The sequence below is a fragment of the Emydura macquarii genome, unplaced genomic scaffold (assembly GCF_026122565.2).
Source record: "Emydura macquarii macquarii isolate MOO-44397 ecotype Brisbane River unplaced genomic scaffold, CSIRO-AGI_Emac_v2 contig_931, whole genome shotgun sequence".
Lineage (NCBI taxonomy): Eukaryota > Metazoa > Chordata > Testudines > Chelidae > Emydura > Emydura macquarii.
The window spans coordinates 142,414-166,636 of NW_027131068.1; the positions used below are offsets into that span (position 1 = coordinate 142,414).

At 62.3% G+C, this 24,223-nt stretch overlaps 2 protein-coding genes across 2 annotated transcripts; both read right to left on the reverse strand.

The window, feature by feature from the left end:
• Window positions 1-13,570: 13,570 nt before the first annotated feature.
• On the reverse strand, window positions 13,571-17,084 carry RPS19 (ribosomal protein S19). Its single transcript, XM_067543623.1, has 6 exons — window positions 17,002-17,084; window positions 16,324-16,394; window positions 15,870-15,970; window positions 14,573-14,756; window positions 14,208-14,262; window positions 13,571-13,635 (listed from the first exon to the last, which is right to left on the reverse strand). Exons 2-6 carry the CDS (start codon window positions 16,392-16,394, stop codon window positions 13,609-13,611), a joined length of 438 nt encoding a protein of 145 aa, XP_067399724.1. The 5' UTR covers window positions 17,002-17,084; the 3' UTR covers window positions 13,571-13,608.
• A 1,043-nt stretch (window positions 17,085-18,127) lies between these two features.
• LOC137149978 (adenosine receptor A1-like) lies at window positions 18,128-19,797 on the reverse strand. The gene is made up of 2 exons (XM_067543630.1): window positions 19,325-19,797; window positions 18,128-18,881 (listed from the first exon to the last, which is right to left on the reverse strand). Exons 1-2 carry the CDS (start codon window positions 19,795-19,797, stop codon window positions 18,128-18,130), a joined length of 1,227 nt encoding a protein of 408 aa, XP_067399731.1.
• Between the last annotated feature and the right edge of the window lie 4,426 nt (window positions 19,798-24,223).

Consider the following 24,223-nt stretch of genomic DNA (forward strand, 5'->3'; position numbering starts at 1 on the left):
TTGTCAGTGTGCTCGGGGGCGGCCAACAGGGCGGCATCTCTGCGCCAGGCAAGAGCTGTCACGCCGCCCGGGCTGGCAGAACTCGTTAGGCGGCTCCGGGCCCCAGGGCCAGCATCTGCATTTTGTCCCCGGGAGTTTCAGTTGTCGCCTTGCACCCAGCGGCCCGTCTCGCTGGGCCAGGCCAGAGGAGCGGGCAGGAGTTTAGCTGGGCCAGGAGACACGTCGAGTGCCCAGACAAGGATGGCTCGGAGCCGGCTGCCCGCTGCTTAAGAGCAAACATGGGAGCCCAGGAGAGAAATGCGGTCGCCTGCCGAACGCGACAGAGCCGCGGCCCCTCGGCCGTGCACGCAGCAAACCGGGAGCCGGCTCTTCCGCGGCCTGGCTGGCGAGACGCAAACTCTCCCGGGACAGAGGCTTCTTTGGCCGCGGCAGAAATCGCTGCCCAGGGGACAGGCCGGAGCAAAGGATTCGGTGGGGCTGAATCAGGGACCCGCTGCCACCCTCCAGCCCCGACAAGGATTTGGGGGCACGGTGGGTGATCGGCAGCACATGGGCTCCCAGCGCGGCGCTGGGCCCAAAGGGCGTACGCCATCCTGGGCTGTATACATGGGAGCTCGCCCGGGAGAGCAGGAGGGGGTTTCCCCTCGGGGTTTGGCCCTGGGGCGACACGACTGGGAGCTGGGCCCGGTTCTGGTCCCAGAGGCTGGTGATATGTGGGGAGGGGTCAGAGAAGAGCCCCGAGGATAATCCAAGGGCTAGAAAACCTGCCACAGAGCGAGAGAGGCCAGGAGCTCAGGCACTTAGCAGAGCCCTGGGAAGGGTCGGGGGTGACTCGACCCCCGTCTGTCCGTGCCTGCAGGGATCGCGGCTTGTCTCTCCAGCAGGGGAAGGGCTGACACGAGCAGTGGCTGGAGGATGAAGATGGACAAATGCAGCCTGGCATTATGTGGTCCGGTTTTTAACCAGGAAGGGAATTAACCAGTGGAACAATGACCAGGGGGCGCGGGGGATTCTCCATCGCTGACAACCTTGGCTGCTGCTCCAGGAACGATTTAGGGGCTGGTCTCTGGCCTGGGCCCTACAGGAACATCTACACTGCAATAAAAACCCCGCGGCACCGGGTCTCCGGGCCTGGCTCAGCTGACGTGGGCTGGACCCTGGGTGCCGAGATCCTCCCTGCCGTGAGCTGCCAGAGTCCAAACCTGAACATTTGCGCTGCCGTGGGCCAGCCCCTCACCGCCCCGGGCCGGCCTCGCCCCTTGGCCTGCAGCACAGCCCTGTCTTGCGCACCCCGGCGTGGGTCAAAGGGCGGCTCGGTGATGCCGCACCCTCAAAAAGAGCTTCTAGTTTCCTCCCCCGGCTGATGGGAGCTGGCAGGGGTGTACCATGGGTCTCCGCTGCCCAGGGGCCATCCTTACACTGCCCCCCTACCCCCTCCGTCAGTGGCAGCGCCCCGCCGGGGGGGTCTGTGTGCCCATGTCCCGCCCCCCGTCAGCGGTAGCAGCAGCGTGGGCAGCGCCCCGGGGGGGGGTGTGTGTCTGCGGGCGTTTCCTGCTCTCCCCCACTGTAGGGGCAGCGGGGGGGGGGGGGGCGCGGGACGGGCTCTGGTCCCGTGTCTCTCTCCTTGTGCCCAGCACAGAGGCAGAGGGGCCGGGAGGACGCCCTGGCTGCCTGCAAAAGGGGGCAGCTCCTCCTCCGAGGGCCTGGCTGGTGCCCCCCCCCCAGGTCAGCACATGGGAGCATGGCCTCCTCCTCCCTCCCCCCCGTATGCCACTGGCAGCTGGCAGCACTTTTGAGCCCCACACCTCACACCGCCGCCTTGCATTTAAACACCCCCTCGCCCCCATAGCCAGATCTCTCTGCGCTGCTGCTGTGGGCAAAGCCCTACCTGCCTCCTCTTCCTTCCCGCCTGTGAGCTCTGCTCTCAGCTCGCCCCCACATCTCCCCACACCCCTACCTAGGCCCTATGGCCTGGGCAACCCCCCTCCAAGGTCCCCCCAGTGGCAGTCCGGGTGCGGGAGCTGTTTGGAGACCCCGACCCGTCGAAGCCCCGGAAGGAAGGATCGGGGTGCTCCACCCGCCAGTGGGCTCCAGCCCAGGGCCAAAGGGGAGCCGGGAAAGGAAGCAGGGCCAGGACTTCACCCCGAGGGCAGGACGAGCTGGACGCGGCCCCCGTGGGAGTGGAGAGATTTGGGGAATGGGAAATGGGGGGCACCTGTTGTCAGCCCAGGTTAAAAGGAAGGTGGGTTGGGAACCGTGGAGCAGCCCCACCATGGAGAGAAGCTGTCACTCGCACGCCCCGTTTCACACCACGGTGCAGGAGATGCAGCGGGCGTGCGAACACCCCGGCCCCGGACGCACGCGCCAGAGGCACCATCTGGAACCAAAATCCGGCAGGGTTAAAACTCACACGAGGCCGTTCTGCACCAGCAAGGGACGCTCTGCTCGCCCCTGACCCCCGGCCGGGCCGCAGGGGCCCCGCGCAGCTGCGGAGGAGGGTCCGGATTTTCCCCGGCTCCAAGGAAAAGCACAAACCGTAGCTGATGCTTCCAGCCCCGCTCCTGGCTCCGGCCAGGCCCCATCTCCCCTGGGAGGAGCCGCTCTGGATTGTGCTGGACACCCGCCAAGGGATGGTGGATGTGGACAGAGGCCGGCTCTGTGCTCAGGGCACCTTCGAATACCTGGCTGCAACGCCCTGCTCCGCCAGGCTCCTTCTGCCGTGGCTCCATGCCTCAGTTTCCCCTCCTGCGGTGCCAGAGAGGTGCCAACTCCAGGGGGACTGTGTCTGTTGGGGGCCGCTGATGGTCCGGCCTCCAGCGTCCAGGCTCGTTAACGAGGCGGCTCAGGGGAGGGTGGCAGATCTCGGCTCTCCACTGCGCTGGGGCCGGGCGCGTGGCCCCCCTGGGAGCAAACCAAACAGGGCTGCGCTCGCCCTCCACGCCGGCTTCTTCCGTCCACGCCGCGTGAGTTCCAGCCCAGCCCCTCCTTCGCAGCCAGCACCACTCGCCCCCCTCCACGTGTCCCCTGCTTCATTCCTCCCTGCGGGGGGCACCTTCCCCCCCCCTCGCCAGGCTCCAGCACCTGCTGATTTCAGGCCAACACGCCCGGCTGGGCGGGGGGTCCTGGTTACCTCTGAGCTGCCCATCTGCGTTAGTTTCCCTCCTTCAACACGGGGACCAATTGCTGTCTTGGCCGGCTGCCATCCTTCCACAGTCCACGCCCCCCCCCCCCCCCCCGGTTCCCCTCGAGACGCTGATCTGCCTCCCGCAGCCTCAGCGGGCCTGGGGTGGGGTGGTGGCCAAGGCCCCCACGTGGGGGGGAAACGGGTGTGCTTTACCGGGGCCTGGAGGTCCTGGGAGGCCTGGCCAAGGCTGCAACCCGTTACCACGAGGAAACCTTTTTTCATGGTTCATGAGATGGCATGTCTGGGCTGAGGGGTTGTGGGAGGGGGGCCCGTGTTACAAGTTTGTGCTGGACCTGGGTGGTGGCCCAGGGAACGTTCCCCCCCCCCCCCCCCCACGCTGCTGGAGTGACGTCAGCACCAGCTGCAGGCCACCGATAGACGCCTGCCAGCCTTCGGGCGCCCGGCGCTGAAAACGTGGCTCTAAGAGCTCCGGCTGTCTGTGCGGGACAGGCCCTGGTCCCGCCTGCCAGCCCCCAAGCACCGGTGGCCCTCCTGGAAATGCGGCACACGGGCGACGAGCTGTCTGGCTGCAGGCCGCTCTCTGGGGCGCCCAGGAACGAGCCTCGATCCGCGAGGGCCAGGGGTGCGTGGCAAACTCCTGCCCACCCGCCCGGCAGGCCTGGCAGCGTTTGCTCTGCGGGACCGGTGGGGAAGGGTTTCTCCGTCTCCGCACAGAGTGTGACGCGGCCCCGCCGCAGAGCGCTCACAGCGGGCGAGGTGCTGGAGCCAGGGGTGGCCGGAGCGGAAAACGGGGCCCTTTGCTCCTGATGCAAGCCGGTGCCGGGGGCGGTGTCTGTCCCCCCCGCGTCACTTTGCTGTGGAACAAGCCCAGCCGATGTCCCGCGACGCCAGCTGGCCAGTGCTGCCACCCCGAGGCCAGCCCTGGAATCCAGGCTGGAGGCGTCCCGGCGGCTCCGTGCGCTGGCTTTCTCCTCTCTCCTTCGCCAACTGGACGCACTGTCAGGCCCGTTTGTGTCTCAGCCGGGGCCCCTGGGCAGATCTACGGCAGGGGACGGACGAGGAACGTCAGCCTGGGACCTTGAGGAATAAACCCGCAGAGACGTCCGCGACTGCCGGTCAGCTGCACGGGCCGGGCCAGGCTCCCAGCAGCCGGCGGATGAAATGCGCGGGAGCGAGTGACGGGGCTGTCGGGGGCGAGGGCGCTGTCCCAGTCCAGCTGAGTGCCAGGACGGGTTAAATCCAGAGATTTAGGATCTCTCTGCAGCCGCCCCATAGGAGCCGGGACGGGGTTACCCTTTCGCTGGCCACCCACTGCACCCTGCTCCCAGCCTCCGGTCCCTGCTCATCCTTTATCCGTCTGGGCTCCACTTCAAACTCAGGGCAACGCAGCCACATGGGAAATCCACCGCCCTGACGCCGTAGCTAGACTGGCTTCACCGCCCCCCTTCCCCCCGGTGTGAACGCAGCTAGGTCGAGGGACGAACACTTCCACCCTGCGCTCTCCGGGGCGATGGCTTCTCCCTCCGTGTCCAAGCAGCGCCCGGCCCCACAGGGCCCTGATCTCGGCTGGGGCCGTTCAACGCTCCGGCTAATTTGCTAGGATACAACCACGGGCGAGGGTCTGCATTGCCCATCGACTGGCGGCACGGTCTCTGCCCCGGGAAAGGAAGCAGCCCCTTGGCCCGCGGATGAGGCATTAATTCGCACAGGCTGCCCACGGCTAAGGCAGAGCACAGCCTGCCAGGCAGAAGGAACAGCGCCGAGCGCCTTGGACACGGTTGAAAGAAGGGGGGGGGGTCAGTGAAGGAACTGGGGGGCCCCGAGCCGTGGTACAACAGCCACACTGACAATCGCAGCATCCTGCCTTTCTCTAGACCCTGGCGGCCACGGGAGCCCGTCCCCGGCTCCGAAACGGGGATCAAAGCGCTGAGCCCCGGGAGAAGATTCGCTGGGGCTCAGCTCCCAGCCCCGCTCTCCTGGCACGGAGACAAGTGGGCACCGCAGAGTGCGATAGCGCAGGCGCTGCATCCCCCGGTCCAAACTGCACCGTGGGGGGGCGGATTTTGTCTGACTGAGCAGGAGTTGGACCAGTCGAGACTCAGCAGTGGCTCGGCAGTGGGGTGCCCGCCTGGCCGGGGGTGTCTCTGCTCCGGTCCCCGAATCCTGGCCTCCTCTCCCCGTGTGAGACGTGCTGCAGAGGGCAGGTCCCGCACGTGTCTCTGGCCGGGGGTGCACGGCCGGGTTTTGGATGAACCGTAGAACCACAGACGTCGGAGGGAAGGGCCCTCGTGTGGTCACCACGTCCAGCCCGGCAGGGCCGAGTGAAACTAGACCAGCCCCGGCCTGGCTTTAAAACCTGCGGGGACAGGGACCCCACGACCTGGCTTGGATGCCGAGTTCAGCGCTTCCCCGGGGAGTCGGAAAGTTTCTCCTAACACCCAGCCTCCATCTCCCTCGCTGCACGTTCCGCCCGGCGCGTCTTCGCCTGCCGTCCGTGGACACGGAGAACGGTTGATCCCCGGCGTCTTTCGACAGCCCTGAACACACTCGAAGGCTGTTCTCGGCTCCCTGCTCAGCCGGCTCCTTTCAAGACTGACCCGGACCTGGGCCCTGCTCACCGGACACCTGCCTCGCTCCCGACTTCTCTGAATCGGGTTCTGGAAGGCGGCCTCCATCGAAGCCAAGCGCGGGCAGAGCTGCCTGAATCCCTCGGCTGCCGTTCCCCAGGCGCCTCCCTGGATTGGCCTTTTGATTCTGCAGCAGAAAGCCGTTTCCCACTCTGCTCTGCTAACAGCCAAACATCTGTGCCTCCCCCCGCCCCCGCTTTATAGCCCCAGAGCCTCGTCTAACGGGAAGAAACGAATGTTTGCAAAGAACAACCAGCCACGTAACCACAACTGGCTTTTGCAAGCCGGGGATTTGCAGCCCCTGCCGGCGCAGATTAAACGAAGCGACTTCGCTCCAGTGTTTTTCTTTGTTGCTTCGCTGCCCGTCTCCAGCAAAGGAGGGAAGGGAAAAGCTGCCTCGAGGGAGCTAATTCAGCCGCCCGAAGCAAACCGGCCTTCGCAGCTTCAGTCACCTGCAGCTAGCGCAAGGAGGGGGGGGAGAACGGAGAGTAAAGGACAGTCAAGACGCCGGGAGTAGCTGTTAAGGAAACGGTTTAAAATCTCTTTCAGGGCCAGAATGGCCGTCAGAGGCCACAGTCTGTAGGGAAAGAGAGAGCCGGGGGCGGGGCTGTCTTTTACTGACGGAGGGGACCAGGCAGCTTTCGCGCATACGCCGAGGGTACCCCAGGGCCGGGCAGAGCCCTGTGTCACTCAGGAGCGTCTCTTCCACCGGTAGGTCTTGGGCCAATAGACGATCTGGCCTCTCCCAGCCGCTCTCCCTGGAGCCAACTCGGCTCCACCATCGCACCCAAAGAGGCAGGCAGGCCGGGGGCGGGCTGAGTCCAGCTCGTGCAGTCAGAGGCTGCGGGTTCAAATCCCCTCGGGCGGGAGAATAACATTTGCTGGTCCTTGCTCTAGCTCGAAGAGGACAGGCTCCTGCTGGGGACTTCCCCGGGGCCCCGCCTGGCCTAGGAATCTCGCCCGCGTTTTCCTCCCCACGAAGGCAGCAATCAGCGTCCGGCTGCAGCAAAGACGCCGGCTCCGAGCCTGTGCTGGAGCCCCACCGGATCGGGGCTCTGGAACCACTCGGGGTGAAGCCAGGCAGGACTCTAGGGTCGGGGTCTCCCCTCGGGTCCCCTCGCACCATCGCAGCCACCTGCTGAGTCTGCCCCCGGAGCATTCAGCCCCCCTGCCCTGCCTGAACTGACCCTGGGGAGCCCCACACGCCCCGAAGGGGCCGTGCCCCGCCTTGCAGGCAGCAGCGACTCAGCCGGCGCGGGAGGCGGGGGGTTTGTTAGCAGGTGTTACTTCCTTAGCAGCTGAATCAAAAGTGACAGCAGGGACCAACTGGGGAGCCCCATTCCTGGGCTCTGCCCCGGCCGCTCCCCCGCCAGGGGACTGGCCCTTCCAGCCGGCCGCCCCCAGCCACGCCCCCTTGCCCAGCCCCCGTCCGTTGTCTCTTTTCCCTCCTCGAATCGCAGGACAGTCCCGCAGGTGGAGCCTTGGCCCCGTCTCCTGCAGCGAGGACACGACATCCCGCGGAGACCAAGTCGGGGGGCGCTGCCCAGCTGGGCTGCTCCGCTCTGGTCTGAGTGGGGCTTGGAGTTGGAGGGGCTGCTCTGCCCCGGGCTCAGGGCTGGGGGGTCTCAGGGCGAGCGGGGGGGGCTAGCTATGGGCTAGGGTTGTTTCCCTGGCTGGCAGCTAGCTACTGAATGCAGAATTTAACTCAACGTGTCGTTTTAACTGTCCACAGCTTCCTGCCGGGGCTGTTTCGCTCGGCGGTGAGGTCAGTGCCCCGCGTGACAGTAACGGGATTTCTTTGTTTTCATTTTGCCGGGTCCCGCGATGTCCCGCAAGGACGATCCTGCTGGCCTGAAACGGGCCAGTTGCTCTCGGACCCGAATCCTCCGTTTCCACCTGCCGAAGCAGGTTGATCCAGGGCAGAGGGTCCTGGCCATGGTCTGTGGACGTGTGGCTGGAGAAGGCCCGTCTGCCCTCTAGTGGCCTCTGCAGTGATCACACACCCGGGTCCCATCACCGACACACGAGTAACACATGGGGAAACTGAGGCACACACGCAGCACTCAGAGAAAACGTTAAGAATGTCTCCACTTTGTCACCTCTCTCCCCCCTTTGAAACCGAACTGAGCGGGGTCACCTCAGCCGCTGGCCTGGAGCAGTCCCAGCCCCCCCCGTGACAGAGCGTCAGTGCTAACATTGGCCCTCCCCGGAACGTGGCCACCCCCACAGCGAGATCCTGGCGGCTCAGACTCCATCTCACGAGCTCGGCGTTAGCCCCTTTCATCGGGTGTCGCCAGGGCAGAGGCGAGGGGTCGTGCACACAGCGACGCGCCGACCGAGCAGGTACGGCTGCGGTTTCATGAGCCCCCCATGGCCGGGCCTCCTTCTCTGTGACACCACAGCTCTGCGCCCGGGCAGCAGTGTCTGCTCAGTACACGCTGGGGCCTCTCCCCCTTGGCGTCCGTTTGCATCAGCCCCGCACCCAGCCCGTGTCTGAGGCGTCTGCGAACACTAGAAAGGGCTTGTGGAAACCTGGATTGGCCAGAACCGGGCCCTGGATCAGATCCTCTGTCAGTGCACACAGGCTTTCTGGCACTGTCGGTCCAGACCCCCTTGTCTGGCTCCCCTCCCTACACAGCTCAGTGATGGGGGCTGTGGAGCTGCAGTGAGGCACAAACCTCCGGTAGCACCTGCCACCCGCTAAAGGCCTGGGCCTGGGTCTCAGTCTGGGGACAGGCCAGTCTCTGATCACCTCCACCGTAGCCAGCTCGAGCTATAGGCAGCCGCTCCCCACCTTGTGGCCCAGGTCTGTGACCTCGGCCATCCCCACCTTACCCGTCTCTGCCGTCACTGTCAGCCCTGCCTCCGTCCGGACACCCAGCCCCGCCTCACCCGGGACACAGGGTCTGCCCAGCTCTGGCTGAAGACGCAGGCATCGTCGCTGTGCACCAGGGTGAAGATCTCCAGCCCCCTCAGTAACTGGGCCACCAGGCGCTGGGAGGTGGCAGGCGCCCCCGTGAGGCCAAATGGCAGGACCAGAAACTCACAGAGCCCTAGGGGTGATGGAGACAGATTTCTGTCTAGCACCGGGTCTAAGGGCACCTGCCAGGAGCCCTCGGTGAGACCCACAGTGGAATGATATCGAACTCCCCCAGCTTACGTAGGATCTCGCCCATCCAGGGCGTGGGGCGGGCAGCGGACATGGTGATGGCGTTCAGCTTCCGCTCATCAGCACAGAATAGCACAGAATCTACCCGTCTCTCTCAGGAACCAGCACTGCCAGAGAGGCCCACGGGCTGGGGGTCGGCTGGATCACCCCCAGAGCCAGCATGTCTTGGTCTTCCTTCTCCAGGTCCTGCGCTACTTCCCCAGTGACTCTGGAAGGGGAACACCTGATGGGAGGGGTGCTCCTGTCTCCACCCCGACGGGCAGTGGGTTGGTGAGCCCGGCCGGCTGAACAGCGGCTGGCGAGAGCACAGCACCGCTCTGATCTCTGCCTGCTGGGCCGGGTTCACTGGGCAGAGGGGAATCGATCTAGTGGGTGCAGCTCCTGTCTCAGGGCAGAGATGCACCAGGGGATCTTCCCCTTCTCCTCCCACAGGTCACACAGGGCCGGCACCGGCCCCTCCCTGGCACAGTACGACTTCATCATGTTGCCACGATCCCCCATTTCTGTGCGCCCGGTTATGTAAGGTCTGAGGCCTTGTTCTTAGGCTAAGCAGCAGCAGCCAGGAGCTAAGTGGCAGCTGGTCCCAGCTTCACATTCCTGAAAGGACGTCAAACGATGCCCTATCGAGCTGTTACGAAGGTGCTGCTGTCCTGATAGCACCTGCCAGCACCAGATAAAACCAGATCTTACCGTCGTTTGCTGGCGTTCTGTCTGGAAAGGAATCACCAACCAACAGCTGTGCTTGTAAAACCCCCACGTCTTGTTGTGTCTTTATGGCCCCCAATGCTCCATTGTGTATACGAATGGTTTCCGGCTCATGCTTTGTGTCTGTCTGCGCACTGTTTAAATCGGTGCCGGTGGTGGGATCTGATTGGTTACAGACCTGTTTGTAAGGGGCGAGGGGTGGTGGTTTGCGATAATGATTGGGTACGGTGCAGCTCAGCTGGACCCAAGTTTTCACTATATAAACGAAGGTCCGAAAGGAACCTAACCCCAGGACACGGCCCAAGATCAGAGCTGCCAAACTTAACACTCGGCCAACCACACTGTGCAGAAGCTGGAGTCCCCGGATGATCTAATCCTGACTGGCCACCAGGAGACGTTTGCCTGCCTCATTGGGAGTGGTGGGCGTTGGATGCGCAGGGTGCGCTCTGCTTTGCTGACTGGTAATAGAGAGAGAATAAGGAAATTACTGTGTAAGGCTCCGTCACTGGTAAAAGATCCTGCGAACCCGCCGTAGCGCACAGCCGAGCCCCACCGACCGGGAGAGGTGTGAACTGGAGAAGAGTGGGCGTGCCTAAATTAACCGGGTTATGCCTTCAGCCCGGTGGATTGGTGCCCTAGTGTGTGGGTAACGGACAGCGCCACCGCGGCGCTCACCGCACTCAGCTGTTCGACGACCTCAAAGGGCCCGTCCCAGGCGGCTTAGAGCTTCTTCCTCCGCAGCGGGATGTGACCCATCCCTGGTCCCAGTGCCGCAGGAGGGGCACGCGCGGTGCGGTCATACCAGACTCTGCTTCACTGGCCTGGCTCCGTTCTCCCTGGCCAGGCCATGAGCTCAGTGAGCGTCTCCCGGAAGCTAGCACGTGCTGCACCCCCGACTCCCCCTCGGGAGAGGCCTTTGCCGCCCATCGCCCCTCACCCAGCGCAGGGTCCCCTCCCCTTCCTCCCGCACAGCAACTGGAAGGGGCAGAGCCCCGTGCATTCCTGGGGCACCTCCCGGTATGTGACCAGCAGGGGGGGCAGGTACTTGTCCCAGTCCTGGGGTGCTGGCCATAAAAGTCCTTCAGCATCAACTTCAGGGTCCGTTAAACCTCCTCACCCGACCGTGGGATGAGGGTGACAGGCCGAGGCCCAGGTGGGCCGGACCCACACGTCTCCCCCCGGCACTGAGCAGGGCTGGCATGGAATTGGAGCCTGGTCTGTGAGGAGCTCCTGGGGAAACCCCACCCTGCTGAAAATGCTCAGCAGCGCATCTGCCACGGTGTCGGCCTCCGCAGGGGACAGAGCCACGGCCCAGGGTAGCGAGTAGCAAAATCTACCCCCACCGGTGTGTGTTTCTTCCCCCCGGGGGCCTTGCTGACAGGCCCCACCATGTCCATCGCCAGCTTCTGGAAAGTTCCTCTGTGCTGGGCAGGGTCCCCAGGGCTGCTTTACCCTTGTCCTGGGCCTGCCCCACCCTCTGGCAGGTCACAGGGCCGGCCGTGCAGCCGGAGCACATCAGAGATCCCAGCCAGTAACAGATCTGCAGCCTCTTCCTGGGGCGCTGGGTCCCCTGGTCTCCCCAGAGAGGGACATGGGGTGCCAGGTACAGTAGCCTGCGGTGGCACTCCTGAGGGACCAGAAGCTGTCTCCTGAGTCCCCACGGTTCTACCTCGCTGCTGGAGCCCATTCCCAGGACAGGAGCCCTTCTCCCCAGGGATCTTTCCCTGCAGTCTCCCCCAAGGGGGTTTTGCAGCCCTGACAGCCAGTTCCCTCAGCTTCGTTAACAAGGCGTCCCTCCACAGCTCAACCACTCTCCCGCCAGCCGTCTCCGCACCGCCCACCACACCGATCAGCGGAGATCACGGGCGCCCCTGGCGAAGCACTGGAACGGTGAGGATTCCTCAGCAGCCTCTGCAGGACAAGACGGGCTCTAGCCCCGGGTGAAGCTGTGGTGGTGGACAGGGCTCAGGGGCAGTGCCTGGCACCCAGGGAGGAGGAATTCCTCCGTGCCGAACGGCCCTTTGCCGCCCCAGCCTTGTGTCCCGGGTCCCCTACGCCCCACGGGGACCATAGAAACGCCAGGCTGGGAGCTCGGGAGGGCATCAAGTAAATCTAGACCAGCCCTGACCAGGTGTTAAAACCCCCCAGGGCGGGGATCCCAGCACCTCCCTGGGGCACCTGCTCCCCTGCTGACCCAGCCACAGGAAGTTTGCCCCATATCGAACAACTCTCCCGTGCTTCAAACGAAGCTAACTCCTGCTCCTCCCATCCAGGACACGGAGACCAATCGAGCAAAGCTGGTCGCTGTAAGGAAGATGGCGAAGCCCTACCAGGTCCCGTGTGTCTTCTCCTCACTGAACATGTCCAGTTCTGTCCGTTTCCGCTCAGGTCACGCGTCCTCAACCTCTGATCATCTGTGTTGCTTCCCTGGTCTCTCCGCTCTAGCCACATCTTGGTGAGTTCCCTACCACACCTCACATTGAACACCCGTTAATACAGCCCTGGCTACCTGCAGGACGCAGCACCTGCCCCGGCCGCCCAAGATGTTGCTCCTTAAAGACAAGGAATCTCAGCCCTGCCAGCCATACGTGAATGGAACAGCTGCTGTCCTTTCAACCCCATCTCCAACCCACCGCTGCTCTGCTAAGCACACTAGCTCTCCACGGTTTGGCGAAAGCCCTGTTTAAGAAGGCCCAGCGCTGCCCCTTTCCCTGTTTTATGATCTCCTCGGGGGCAGGAAGGAGCGACAGGTGGGGAGTCGGCAGGTCCCTGCCGTAGATCGAATGGAGAATTCTTGGTGGCTCTCATTAGCTCCCGAAGGGCTGCAGAAAACAGCGGCAGCGATCACAGCCTATTAAAAACTCGTTCCACCCTCGTAGAAACCTCCCTCTGGCAGCACTGAAACGTCACCCTGCGTTTCACAAGCCGGCCTCAGCCCCGGCGCTGGCAGCCGCTGTTTGATGGATCAGGACCCTTGAAAGCAGCGAGACGCAGGGCGTCACCACGCCCGCCCCCACCTGCACAGACAAGCCACGTTTCAGCTACCGACATCCCCCTCCCCTGGCGGAGATGGGGGATTACAACCCAGAGTGGGGCAGGGTGGGGCGGAGGGGGGAGAGCCTGGGGCAAGAGGCCAGCTGGTGTGCACGTCGGGTGCTGGCACTAGCCATGCAAGCTTTGGGTGATCACCGCGCGGGGCCAGCTGCCCCTGGTCCTTTGCAGCACAGACTGTTCTACGGGGCAGCGCAGGATTTAACTGTAGTTGAGTCTGCGAGACGCGGCGGCTCCCCGGGGCAGATCAGCACCAAGTGCCCAGGGTGCGACGCGGTTTCCACTGCACAGAAGCAGAGCCTGAGGTGGCGGCTGCCGCCCCCCCCCACACACACACCCTCTGCTTTGTCACTGACAGACCCACCCCGGGGCTGCAGTTTCTCACGACTGGTCTGGTGCCAGTTTGCAAAGCAGCCCCATGGCTGCACTCGGACATGCCGAGGTGCACCATGACGAAGCAGCGAGCTGCGGGTCTGACTGTGGAGGCCCCGGTCACGCCGCAGAGGACCTCGCCGGCGATACAGGAGGAAGTGCGGAGAGGCAGTGGCTGCGGAAACCTTTCAGCCTGACCCAAGTGCGGGGACATTGGTGCCACAGTGACAGTGGCGGATAAAGAAAGACTCTGCCACCTTCCCTTCCCTCCCCCGCAAGCCTAGGGCTGGACCCTCCCGCCCTCAAAACAGAACGCTCCAGATCTCATCTGCTGATGCGTCCCACAGCCCCGGATTCGAGGGAGTGCTGCTGCAGAACAGGCCGGCTCTCCCCAGGCCGGGACCTTTGCGCTGCGAATTAGCCAGCTGCCAACCATGCCGTGCCCGGCTGCCCAGCCTCCCTATGCACGAGGAAAGCCCGGGAAAGGAACAGGCTCGGGCGTGAAATAGGAACCGGTTTTTTATTATCTGACGTTCACTTCAATGTTTCTTGTTTGCAGCTGCCACCTGGAAGAGAGGAGAGGGATGAGAGCCGGCTGGGAGCAGGCAGCACTGTCTAGGAAGCATCTCCTAAGCACGCAGCCGCTTCGAACAGAAACCTACGAGCACTGGGGCAGAGGAGCTGCCGGGCTGGCATGGGCGTGATTACAGGTAAATCTAGTCTTTGCTGATAGTCTCCAAGAGGCCCAGCAGCCTTTTCCCCTTTCTAGGCATGCTGCAAGCTGCCTCCTTCCACATGGGGGGCTCACAGGCCCTGCACCTGAGCAGGGGGTTTGTTACCCACCAGGCCAGTTCAAGTATGAAAGCTGGGAGTGCGCAGACCCTGCAGTGAGAGCCCCCGTGAGCGAGGAACAGGGACACTTCATCCTCGTCCACACGGTGCTGGAGCCGCCGGCAAGTTAACCAAAGCCAGTGGCTGGATCTTTCCTGGGCGTGGGTCCTGGGAGAACATCCCCTTCCCACCCACTGTGCGACAGGTGCCAGCCACGCTGAATCCACTGGCCAGGCAGCCCAAGGCCACATTAGACAAAGGCCGACCCAGCACTCAGTGGCGCGGGGAGGAGGAAAAACAGCCTTACCTGGCCAGCAATTCTGTCCAGATCTCTCTGTCCCTGAGGGGTGAGTTTGCGACCTCTGGAAGGAAACGGGAACGGTTAAGAATCGGCCACTGCAGTAAAACAACGCCCTTTGAATGCACAAGCCCCTCCCCGGCCCCGTGTCAACTGGTCAGTCGTCAGCATTACGAGATTAGCCAGCCGGTGGCAGTCCGTGACCACCACGCAGAGTGCACGTTTGGATCAGCTGCACTGAGAACCCAACATAAATCCCAGCCTGGCTGCTCTCCCCGCGTTGCCTTCCACCCAGCGGCGACGCTTCTCACCTGACCGTGACTCCAACGCTCTCAAAGGAGCCGTGTGGGCAGCCAAGCCCCTCCGACACTCACCCGTCCTGATCCTTCTCCACCATTTTCAGCCCCTCCAGGGCCTGCAGCACCCTCCTAGCCACGCTTTTGGAGCCGCGGCTGAAGTGGCTGGGCATCACGCCATTGCGCTGGCGGCCTCCGTAGATCTTGGTCATGGAGCCGACGCCAGCACCACCACGGAGGTATAGGTGGCGGGCTGTGGAAGCTGCAACCACACACAAAGCCCGTTAGCCTGACATCTTGGCAGCAGCTTCCGAGTCAAAGCATTAATGCGTGGTTCCCCTGGCCCCCATTTTGGGGTCAGCTGCGCTCCACTCGGAGAATCCTGCCCCCAACCGAAACTGCAGTGAATGGAAAGCGCCAGAGGGCGATCACCCCAGTTGGGATGCGACCAGGAGACCAGAATCTGAGGGGGGCGGAGTCAGGACTTGGCTTTACAGCTGGGAAGCTGGAGGCCCTGGTGTCATTGGTGAAGGGCAGTTTCTCCCGCCACCACCCGTGCGGGGTTTTCTGCAGGAACCTCACCCAACCTGCAGGGCTCGCAAAATCTGAGCAGATCACAGCCGGAGGGGAAGGGGGGGGGGGTGCCAATCCCAGGTTAACACATCCAGGGCTCCAGGGCAAGGGGGGCTGGGAATCAGAGGCTGAACGTTACAGAGCCAGACTCCTGATTTTGGTACTGGAGGATTCAAGGTGCTGGACAAGTTCGAGAGCCTCTCTCCAGCCAGCCCACGTTAGGCTAGACAAACCTCCATGCACGGCTAAGTCTAGGGAGTCTCATTTGGCCTTACTGGCCCATAGGAAGTGCCTTAACGAAAGCATAACCCAGGAGTTACAAACACCGTCCAAGTCCAGGTGTGAGAGGCCCTCAGACACCACAGCGACATCGATAGGAACCTCAGCAGACAAACCCCAGATCAGAGGTCAGCACCATGGCAAAAGGCCCCAGGCCCTTGCTGACAATGCAGGGTTTTAGATCTGCATGCTCACGGTGACCATGTCTCATGGAATCACCTCCATTCCCCCCACCCCCAACACCATCAGCGTGACTCTCTGGCATTCAGGGCACCAGTTTAATGCCTAACGCTCAGATTCTGTATTTATTATGCGCTCGTCAGCTATGGACAGCTCGGCAGAGCCCACCAGGCGCTTCGTACGAGTCAAGTATCCCCGAGAAGAATCTACAGCGCGAGAATGCCAGCCGGTGTGGAAGGGACGTCGGCTGTAAGCCCTGAATTCATTCAGTCGTAGCCACCCTGTTGGCTCTCAGGAGATGGACGCACCCCTCACTGCTACGGGGAAGGGCTGGGATTCTTACCCGCTCTGGTATAGAACCAGTTCTCATCGTACGGCGCCAGCTCCTTGTGTTTGGCCAGCTTGACCGTATCCACCCATTCGGGCACCTTCAGTTTCCCTGACCTGCAAAACAAGCCCGGGACATGTTAGCAGCACCTCCAGACCAGCCTAGCCGGGGGCTAGCGCTGCACATATAATGCTGGGTAGGCCCCAGCGCACGGGCTGCAGAAGAGACTTTGCAGGGGCCCAGCGTGTGCCAGGACCCACAGGCCTGGGGGAGGGATGGGGGGAGGGTCAGGCCCCTCCAGAAACAAAAGGGGCATTTTGGGAGAGGAAACGTATCCTGCCCACATCCATGCTGGCAACCCAGGCAGCTGCACCTGCCTGGCTCTCCCCAAGCCGCACCCTGGCTCCCAACGACCCTGTCCCTCGAACCCTGCCGGCCCAACCAGCCCCTTGGAAAAGGACAAACTCACTTCTTGAGGAAGGCAGCCAGGGCCCTGACGAACTCCTGCTGGTTAACGTCTTTCACCGTGACGCCAGGCATCTGCAAGAGGGGAGAGCTGTGCTCAGCGCCGCTGGGGGCCGGTGTGCGGGCAGGAGAGCCGCAGGGTCTGACAGCGACTGCCTGCGTGGCGCCGGCACACGAGACCCCGGCTTTGGGCAGCCTCGTGCCAGGGCCACGCAGCGGGAAGCCAGGCTGCCCCGAACGGCGGAGCTGACCGAGCCGGTGTGGCAAGGGGGCACTGGGGGCCCACGTCGGGGAGCAGCCCTGGGGCAGGGGGAGCGCCACCGCCCCACGCCGACGCCAGCCCAGCAGCCGGCACCCAGAGGCGGGCGCTGCCGGTCGGTCCGCGCTCTGGTGCAGCGGGTCACGGGGCGCGGCAGGACCCGGCAACGCTCAGCCCGGGTGCGCGGGGGCCGTCCGGCGCAGAGCGGGCAGCAGCCCCCGAGCCAGCCCGGCCCCCCGGCACGGGGCTGCCCCGGCCCCGTAGCTCGGCCCCCCATGAGCCCGGCGGAGCGGGGCGGTACCGGGCCGGGCAGTCCGTGCGGGGGAGCGGCCCGGGGCCGGCTCATGGGGGGGGCGGGGGCCCCGGGCGGGGGATCGGGCGGGGGGTCCCTGGTCTGGCCCGGCCCGGCTCCCACCTCCTCACCTCGCCGCTGCCTCCGCGCTGCCGGGCTGAGAAAGGGCCGCACGGGGCCGCCCGCCCGCAGGACACGGGCCCCCAGATCGCGCGAGAGCCGCTCGGCCAATCGCGCACCGCGAGAGCTGCCCCCAGCCAATCACCGCCTAGCGGAGGGCGGAGGGCCCTGCGGGGCGGAAGTCAGGGGGCGGGGAAACCAGCGGGGGCGGAAACGCGGCTCGTCACCCGCTGAGGGGCGGAAGCGCGGCTTGCCCAGGGCTGCGGGGCGGAAGCGTGACGTCACACTGGCCCGTCGTGAAATCACAGCCTCTAAATGTGATGTGTCGCGTTTAATCGCAGTCTTGTGACGCCACAGCACTTCATCTCGGGATGCTGACGTCACAGCGACACATTGTGATGTCACCTCATCTCACCACAGTCTCGCTGTGACATCACAGCGCAGCGTCACCGGGACACCTTTGGTCTCTCAGCGCAGCTCCTGGCCAGGAACCCGCCCGGCCCCCAGGACCCGCCTGTGCTGGGAGCCGCGGCCCCTTCCCCAGCCCCGCCCCCCCGGGCAGCCAGTCCCGCCCCTCGCCCAGGCCCCCAGCCCCACCACCGCCCCCTCCGTCCCTGCGGTGCCTGGGCTCCATCGCACACACACTCGCACTCGGCACAAAGGAACGACGCTGCCGTGGCCGGTTACAGGTGTTTATTGCCCAGCAGCGGGGCCATTCTCCACCTGACAGCGGAGGGATCTGGCGCCTGCCACCGCTCCGCCAATGATTGCTCCCCACCCTACTCGCTTTGGGGTCTGGGGCTGGTTCCCCCGACTCTCACAGCAGGAGATGTCACCCGACAGCCTTGAACCCGTGGCTGGACCTCGGCGTTAGCCAAGAGGCTCAGCATCTCCCAGGATCGGGCCCATGTTTAGCAGCCGATGACACCAGACACACACAGGCAGGCGGAGACAATCCAGTCCCTGGCTGCGGAATTACAGACGGGGCAGAGCCAGGCACCAGCTATTTGGGGGTGGGAGGCTGCATTTCCCTAGCGTCACCCCTCGCTGTTCAGACAGGACAGGGATCTCGCTGGGGTGATTGGCCTCTGGGGCGCTAAGCTGGGGTCAAGGAGCAGTGGTGGGCCTGGGCCCTTCTTATCTTCTGCTGCTCCAGCCCTGGGGATGAACTTTAGCGCTGGGGCAGCAGCAGCCTCTCAGCCTGGGCCAGCACAGGACGTAGCGGAGGAAGACAGACCTGAGCGCCAGCCCGAAGTCCTTCTTCCTCATGGCGTAGACCAGTGGGTTGGCCAGGGAGTTGAGGTGGGACAGCAGCACGGCCAGGCGATCCAGCGCCGCGTAACTCTGGCAGCTGGGGCAGAGCAGCCGGAAGCAGTAAATGACGTGCAGCGGAATCCAGCAGACGCAGAAGATGCCGACCAGGAGGAGCAGGCTGCGAGCCATCTGCAGCTCCCCTCGCTTGGCCACCTGGCACGTGCGGGAGAGGAGGTGTCCGCGCACCACCCAGAAGAGGTCGGCGTAGATGCCCCCCAGGGCGACCAAGGGCAGCAGCGTGCAGGCGAGGAAGACGAAGTAGATCAGGTATTCGGGGGTGAAGGCGGAGGTGAAGGAGCAGTGCCCCAGGTGGCCGTCGTGGACCTGGCTGTAGTGGGGCTCCTCACGCGTGCCCGGGTACACCTTGGAGAGGAAGCCGCCGTAGGGCTGGTCACGGGCGATGAGGACCACGGCGGCTCGCTCGGCGGGGAAGCTGGCGGCCAGGGTCTGGTTGACCTCTATGTACTGCCTGAGGCGGTTCCAGCCCATCATGGGGGAGAGGCCGATCAGCAGCGAGAGCAGCCAGCACAGGCCCACGGCAGCCAGCATCCGCCCTTTCCTCACGTGCACGGCGTAGCTGCGAGGAGAGAGCCGGCTGTGAGCCAGCAACAACCCCCCGCAGGCCTGGAGCCCCCCGCGGACAGAGCCATCTCCACAGACACCCTGCGGTGCCTTGCTGCCCGGCAGCCTTGGCAAAGGCCCTCCCACCGGGGACGCTAAGGTTGCCGTCGGCCCTGGCACGTGTCGGAGCCTGTGTGCCAACTGCCCCCAAGCCCGGCCAGGAGCGGTTCAGCCTCCAACCCAGGTGGTCCGGGGCCCAGACTGGCTCGCCAGGCCTCAGAGCCAGCCGGCTGGAGTGAAGACCCCAGCTGAGGTGTCCCACTGCTCCCCCGTTGGGGTGCCCCCATGCACACATCTGGGATGCCCCGTATCCCCGCAGCCAGGGTTACCCGCCCACCCGCGCACTCAGGGTGTCCAGCTACTCCCCCCTCCATCCCCACGAGGGGCCGTCTCTCTTGCCTGCTGGGCAGTCGGATTTTCAGGTGGGCGTTGAGGGCGATGAGCAGCAGCAGGAGGATGGAGAACTGGGTGGTGACCAGCGGGAAGCAGGCCAGGAAGAGGCAGGTGTAGAAGCAGACGGTGAGCTGCATGCTGAGCACCATGGAGAAGGGGATGGCCAGGGCGCCCACGCCCAGGTCGGCCAGCGCCAGGCAGGCCACCAGGCAGTTGGTGACACTCCGCAGCTCCCGGTGCAGGCAGACCGTGGCGCACACCAGCAGGTTGGTGCCCACGATGGCCACGGCCAGGAGCCCCTCCAGAAAGACGAAGCCGAGGTAGAGATCCATCATCCAGCCCTGCCACGAATGCTGCGTCCCCGCTTGGTCTCTCCAGCCGGTCCCTGCCTGGGAGATAAGCAGCTGCCGGCTGCGTTTGCTGAGCAATCTCTGAGCAAACAGATCTCGGCTGGCGCAGGGCGAGCTCGGGCGCCGCATGGATCGATCCGGCTCATGGCGGTGGCAGGTGCCACCTGGAGGCGGGAGAACGTCGGGGCCAGCAGGTGCCAGCCAGTTTGGGGAGCGAGCGTGGGCGAGGGCAGACCTAGGTGCTGCTCACGGGCAAAGGAGCGTAGGGGTGGGGGGATGGGGCGTAGGGGGATGGCAGTGCTGGGGGGCAGCGATGCTAGGGGGAAGGGGCACAGCTGGGAGGGGCAGGTGCATTGGGGGGCACTGCTTGGGGAGACTGGGGTCCCCCCAACCAGAGGTTCAGATAAACCCTTGATCTCAAATCCCCCGCCCTGCTCTGCTGCTACATCCATCCCAGTCACCCTTCGCGAGAGCCAGGGACCTTCCCCTCGCTGGGACCCGGCTGGTGTTTCTCCCTGAGCCGGGGACACACGGAGCTTTGCTGCTTGGACTAACGGGCTCTGCAGAATGGCCAGACGTGGCGTCCTGGCGCCTGCGATACGGACCTTCTGGCTGGACAGAGGCCGCGCCTGCCTCCATCTATGGAGAGACAAGGCCAGGAGCTAATCCCGTTTATTGGACCAATTTCTGCTGGAGAAAGGGCCGAGCTGCCAAGTGCCACAGAGCCCTGCCACCGCTTGCCGAATTGATCTACTGAGCGGCACAAATGGAGCTTTTATGGCCCTCTTAGCCAAGGGAGGGGGAAGGCGTTAAGCTTTAATCCGCTGTCACTCGTGGATCACCTTGTGTCTATCCTGAGCAGCGGGGACGAGGCGGGAGCCCCCCAGGGCCATGAGGAAGAGTCACTGAACTGCAGCAGGTACGAAGAGGCAGAACTGAGGCGCGAGGATTTATATTCACTCTGAGGCCCTGGGAAACATTTTCCAGAGCACCGGTACCAGGGCAGCTGACGCCTTGGATGAAATTGGGCCCATCTCTCTGTCCCAGGCTGGCTGGGTCCTGGTTTGGTGTATGGGGGGGCTGGGCTGCTCAGAGATGGCCCAAAGTCCAGAGATTGCAGGAACCAGACACACAGAGGACTGCAGGCCTTCACCCAGAGAGCTCGATTCCCCCTCCATAGTCTGATGGGGCTGGCCAACCTTTCCCAAAGGACAGGCCCCCCCACAGCCCAGAAGTCCTGGCCCTTTGCTGCCTCAGCCTGTTTAAATCCAGGCTATGTAACCAAAACCCTTTTCTCCGGCTGCTGGAGAATCCAGTGAGAGCTAGTCTATGGGACCTATCCCGGGGACAGCTTCAAAGCAGGAATTCCATTCGCACCCCAAAGTGACAGACAACCTCCCCATAACACAGACAATTGCATTTTTAATACAATGGACCTGAGGCATCGCATGGAATCCAGGCAGGTTTCACTCGACTCCCATCTGGCTCGCAGCATATTGTCACGTCACGGGCTGGGACCGACAGGAGATCCATCCCAGAGCAAAAACTAGCACTGATGCCCCGGGACTGATGGAGGGCAGAGAAGTACCTGAGCTGGGGGGATGAGGGTGAGGCATGGCGAGTGCTGCCGGAGCTGCACTGCAGCTGTGGAGCATTGTGAGACACGGGCACCACATCTGGCAGGTGGCTGGCCTGCTGCGATGTGAAAGATCGACTGTCCGGGGGAATTCGGGATTAGGCTTGGGAGACTCTGCTGATCGATGAACGCCGCAAAGGGCTGCCTGTTTTAGGAAGCCTGTGCGCAGTTCCTGGGGGAGAGGGAAATGGAGGCTTGAGGACACTTGCCGGGCCACCCCAGTGCCACAAAGGGGAGGGTGAGGAGCAGCTACCCTGAAAGAGCCTAAATCCCATTTTCCAAAGTGCCGGAGGACGTTTTCAAACAAGCCAGATTTTCAAAGAGATTTAGGTGCCCAAAGAATTCTAGAGTCTCAGCGCAAAGGGACTCGGTGACAGGCTGTACCCCACGTACACCCATCTGGTGAGATCTGTGCATCATTCATGTTCACCCTTGCGGTGTAACTGTGTGTCGGCTGATGCAAAGTGTGTCACGTGAGGTGTTTTTGGAATGCTCATGAGTTATGAACATTATTGTTCTGGGTGCACGTTTCCTGCAACATCACAGATATGAAACTGTCCTGTGTCATATCCCCAAGTGTGCGTCTCACATGGTTTGAATAGATGCAGATGAACACAAAGCTATGTTTCCACACCCTGCAGATGCATGCAGACAGGAACAATGGACGGGCCTAAGCACCTGTGAGCACTTTGGCTCAAGTGGGAGAAACCATACCCATTGCTGGACATGGCTGATCACCTGACCCCAGGGTGTGTTGGGGAAACTTGTTAAAAGCTGAGGCGTCTTTCTCCCAAGTGGCATCAAGGACTGTCACCTACCCACAGAGATGGGGGCCTGCTTGCAAGACACATCACAACAAGCCTGTGTGGTAAGCTGACAGTGGTTAACGTCATGGATTGAAAAAGACTGGAATAATAATTATAGTTTAAGTTCCAGAGGGATCGCCCTGTTAGTCTGTATACAGCAAAAACAACAAGAGTCCTGTAGCACCTTTAAAGACTAACACATTTAAGTTCTGCAGGCATAAGCTTTCGTGGGCTGTAACCCACTTAGTCAGATGTAAGGAACAGAAATCAGATGGGGAGGGGGTGTATATACATCCAAGGGTAAAGAACAACAATGGGGAAGGTAGGTATAAGCAAAGTCCATTCAGTTAGATTAGTTGAGGCCTATTCACAACCATGGATTAGAAGGTGAGAATGTGTGAACAGTCAGAATTACTTCTTGTAATGAGAGAACCATTCAAAATCCCTATTCAGACACAGACAGAGGTTGGTGGTGGGGTGGAAATTATTGAAATCCCAGTGGAATTCTTCGAGGGACTCTTTCCTATGGGTCCAGATGATGAAAATGTCGTCAATGTAGCGTAGGTAAAGAAGAGGTGCTTGGGGACGAGTTTCGAGGAAGCAATGTTGTAGGTCATCCATAAAAATGTTTTCATACTGTGGGGCCATGCGGGTGCCCATAGCTGTGCCACTGACTTGAAGGTATAGATTGGCTCCAAATCTGAAGTAGTTGTGGGTCAGGACAAAGTCACAAAGTTCAGCTGTCAGGTGTGACATATCATCATCAGGGAAAATGTTCCTGAAGGCTTGTAGTCCATCTGTGTGTGGAATGTTGGTGTAGAGCTTCTGCATCCATAGTGGCTAGGATGGTGTTTTCTGGGAGACCACTGATGGATTGTAGTTTTCTCAGGAAGTCAGTGGTATCACGTAGATAGCTAGGAGTGCTGGTGGCATAGGGCCCGAGGAGAGAGAGTCCATATAGCCTGACAGTCCTGCTGTGAGTGCGCCAATGCCGGAGATGATGGGGCGTCCAGGATTCCCAGGTTTGTGGATCTTGGGTAGCAGATAGAATAACCCTGGTCAGGGCTCAGGGGGGTTGTCTGTGTAGATTTGTTCCTGTGTGTCTTTAGGGAGTTTCTTAAGTAGATGTTGTAGTTTCTTTTGGTATTCCTCAGTGGGATCGGACGGTAGTGGCTTGTAGAATGTGGTGTTGGAGAGTTGTCTGGCAGCCTCCTGTTCGTAATCCGACCTATTCATGATGACAACGGCACCTACTTTGTCTGCCTCTTTGATTATAATGTCAGAGTTGTTATGAGGCTGTACATGGTGTTGCGTTCTGCATGGCTGAGGTTATGGGGCAAGCGATGTTGCTTGTCGACAATCTCAGCTTGTGCACATCAGCAGAAATTATGTAAAAGTCTAGTCTGTTGTTTTGACCATCAGGAGGAGTCCATGCAGAATTCTTCTTGTAGCGTTGGTAGGAAGGTATCTGTGGGTTAGTGTTGTTCAGTGGTGTGGTGGAAATATTCCTGGAGTTGGAGACGGCGAAAGTAGGATTCCAGGTCACTGCAGAATTGTATCATGTGTGTGGGGGTGGAAGGGCAGAAAGAGAGTCCCCGAGAGCCAGAGCCCACCTTCACTAGGTGAGGGACCGATTACACGCAGGAGGCTGGGTGTGGGCCGACCCAGAAGTAGGTGGTTCACACAGCAAAGCAGGGTAAGTCAGGGCCCAAGAGTGAAGAATTGGGGTGACACAGCTACACACCAATCCGGATTGCAGGCGGCGGAACATCAGATTCGTCCAGTCTGACGCCCTGCTATCCCTCCCCGATGATATCTCCATAAAACACCAGTGCAGAGCGGTGCCGTGGGGATTGCAGAAAGGTCAGTGAGCCCCTTTGGGAAATCCCACTGGCATCCAACGGCATCTGCAGGGGCTTAAATACCTCACAAAATCTGGCCCCTCGGGCGCTGCTGAAAATGTCCCCTCAGGACTTTGGAAACTGGAGGGTCAGCAGGGTGCTGTGAGCACCCACAAGTTCTTTGCATCTCTCGGTCCTGGGGCTGGCTCAGCGCCAGCTGGCTACAGCCACAAATGGGCCGCTGGTAACCTCGCCTCCCGAGTCCTGGGCGA

Excerpts from the sequence above, each read along its gene's own strand:
- RPS19 (XM_067543623.1), bottom strand. The coding sequence starts at position 16,394 with ATGCCTGGCGTCACGGTGAAAGACGTTAACCAGCAGGAGTTCGTCAGG. Across the intron at positions 14,263-14,572 it reads GTGGAGAAGGATCAGGACGG|AGGTCGCAAACTCACCCCTC; the intron begins GTGAGTGTCGGA and ends GTTTCCTTCCAG. Across the intron at positions 13,636-14,207 it reads TGGACAGAATTGCTGGCCAG|GTGGCAGCTGCAAACAAGAA; the intron begins GTAAGGCTGTTT and ends CCTCTCTTCCAG.
- LOC137149978 (XM_067543630.1), bottom strand. The coding sequence starts at position 19,797 with ATGCGGCGCCCGAGCTCGCCCTGCGCCAGCCGAGATCTGTTTGCTCAG. Across the intron at positions 18,882-19,324 it reads AAAATCCGACTGCCCAGCAG|CTACGCCGTGCACGTGAGGA; the intron begins GCAAGAGAGACG and ends CTCTCCTCGCAG.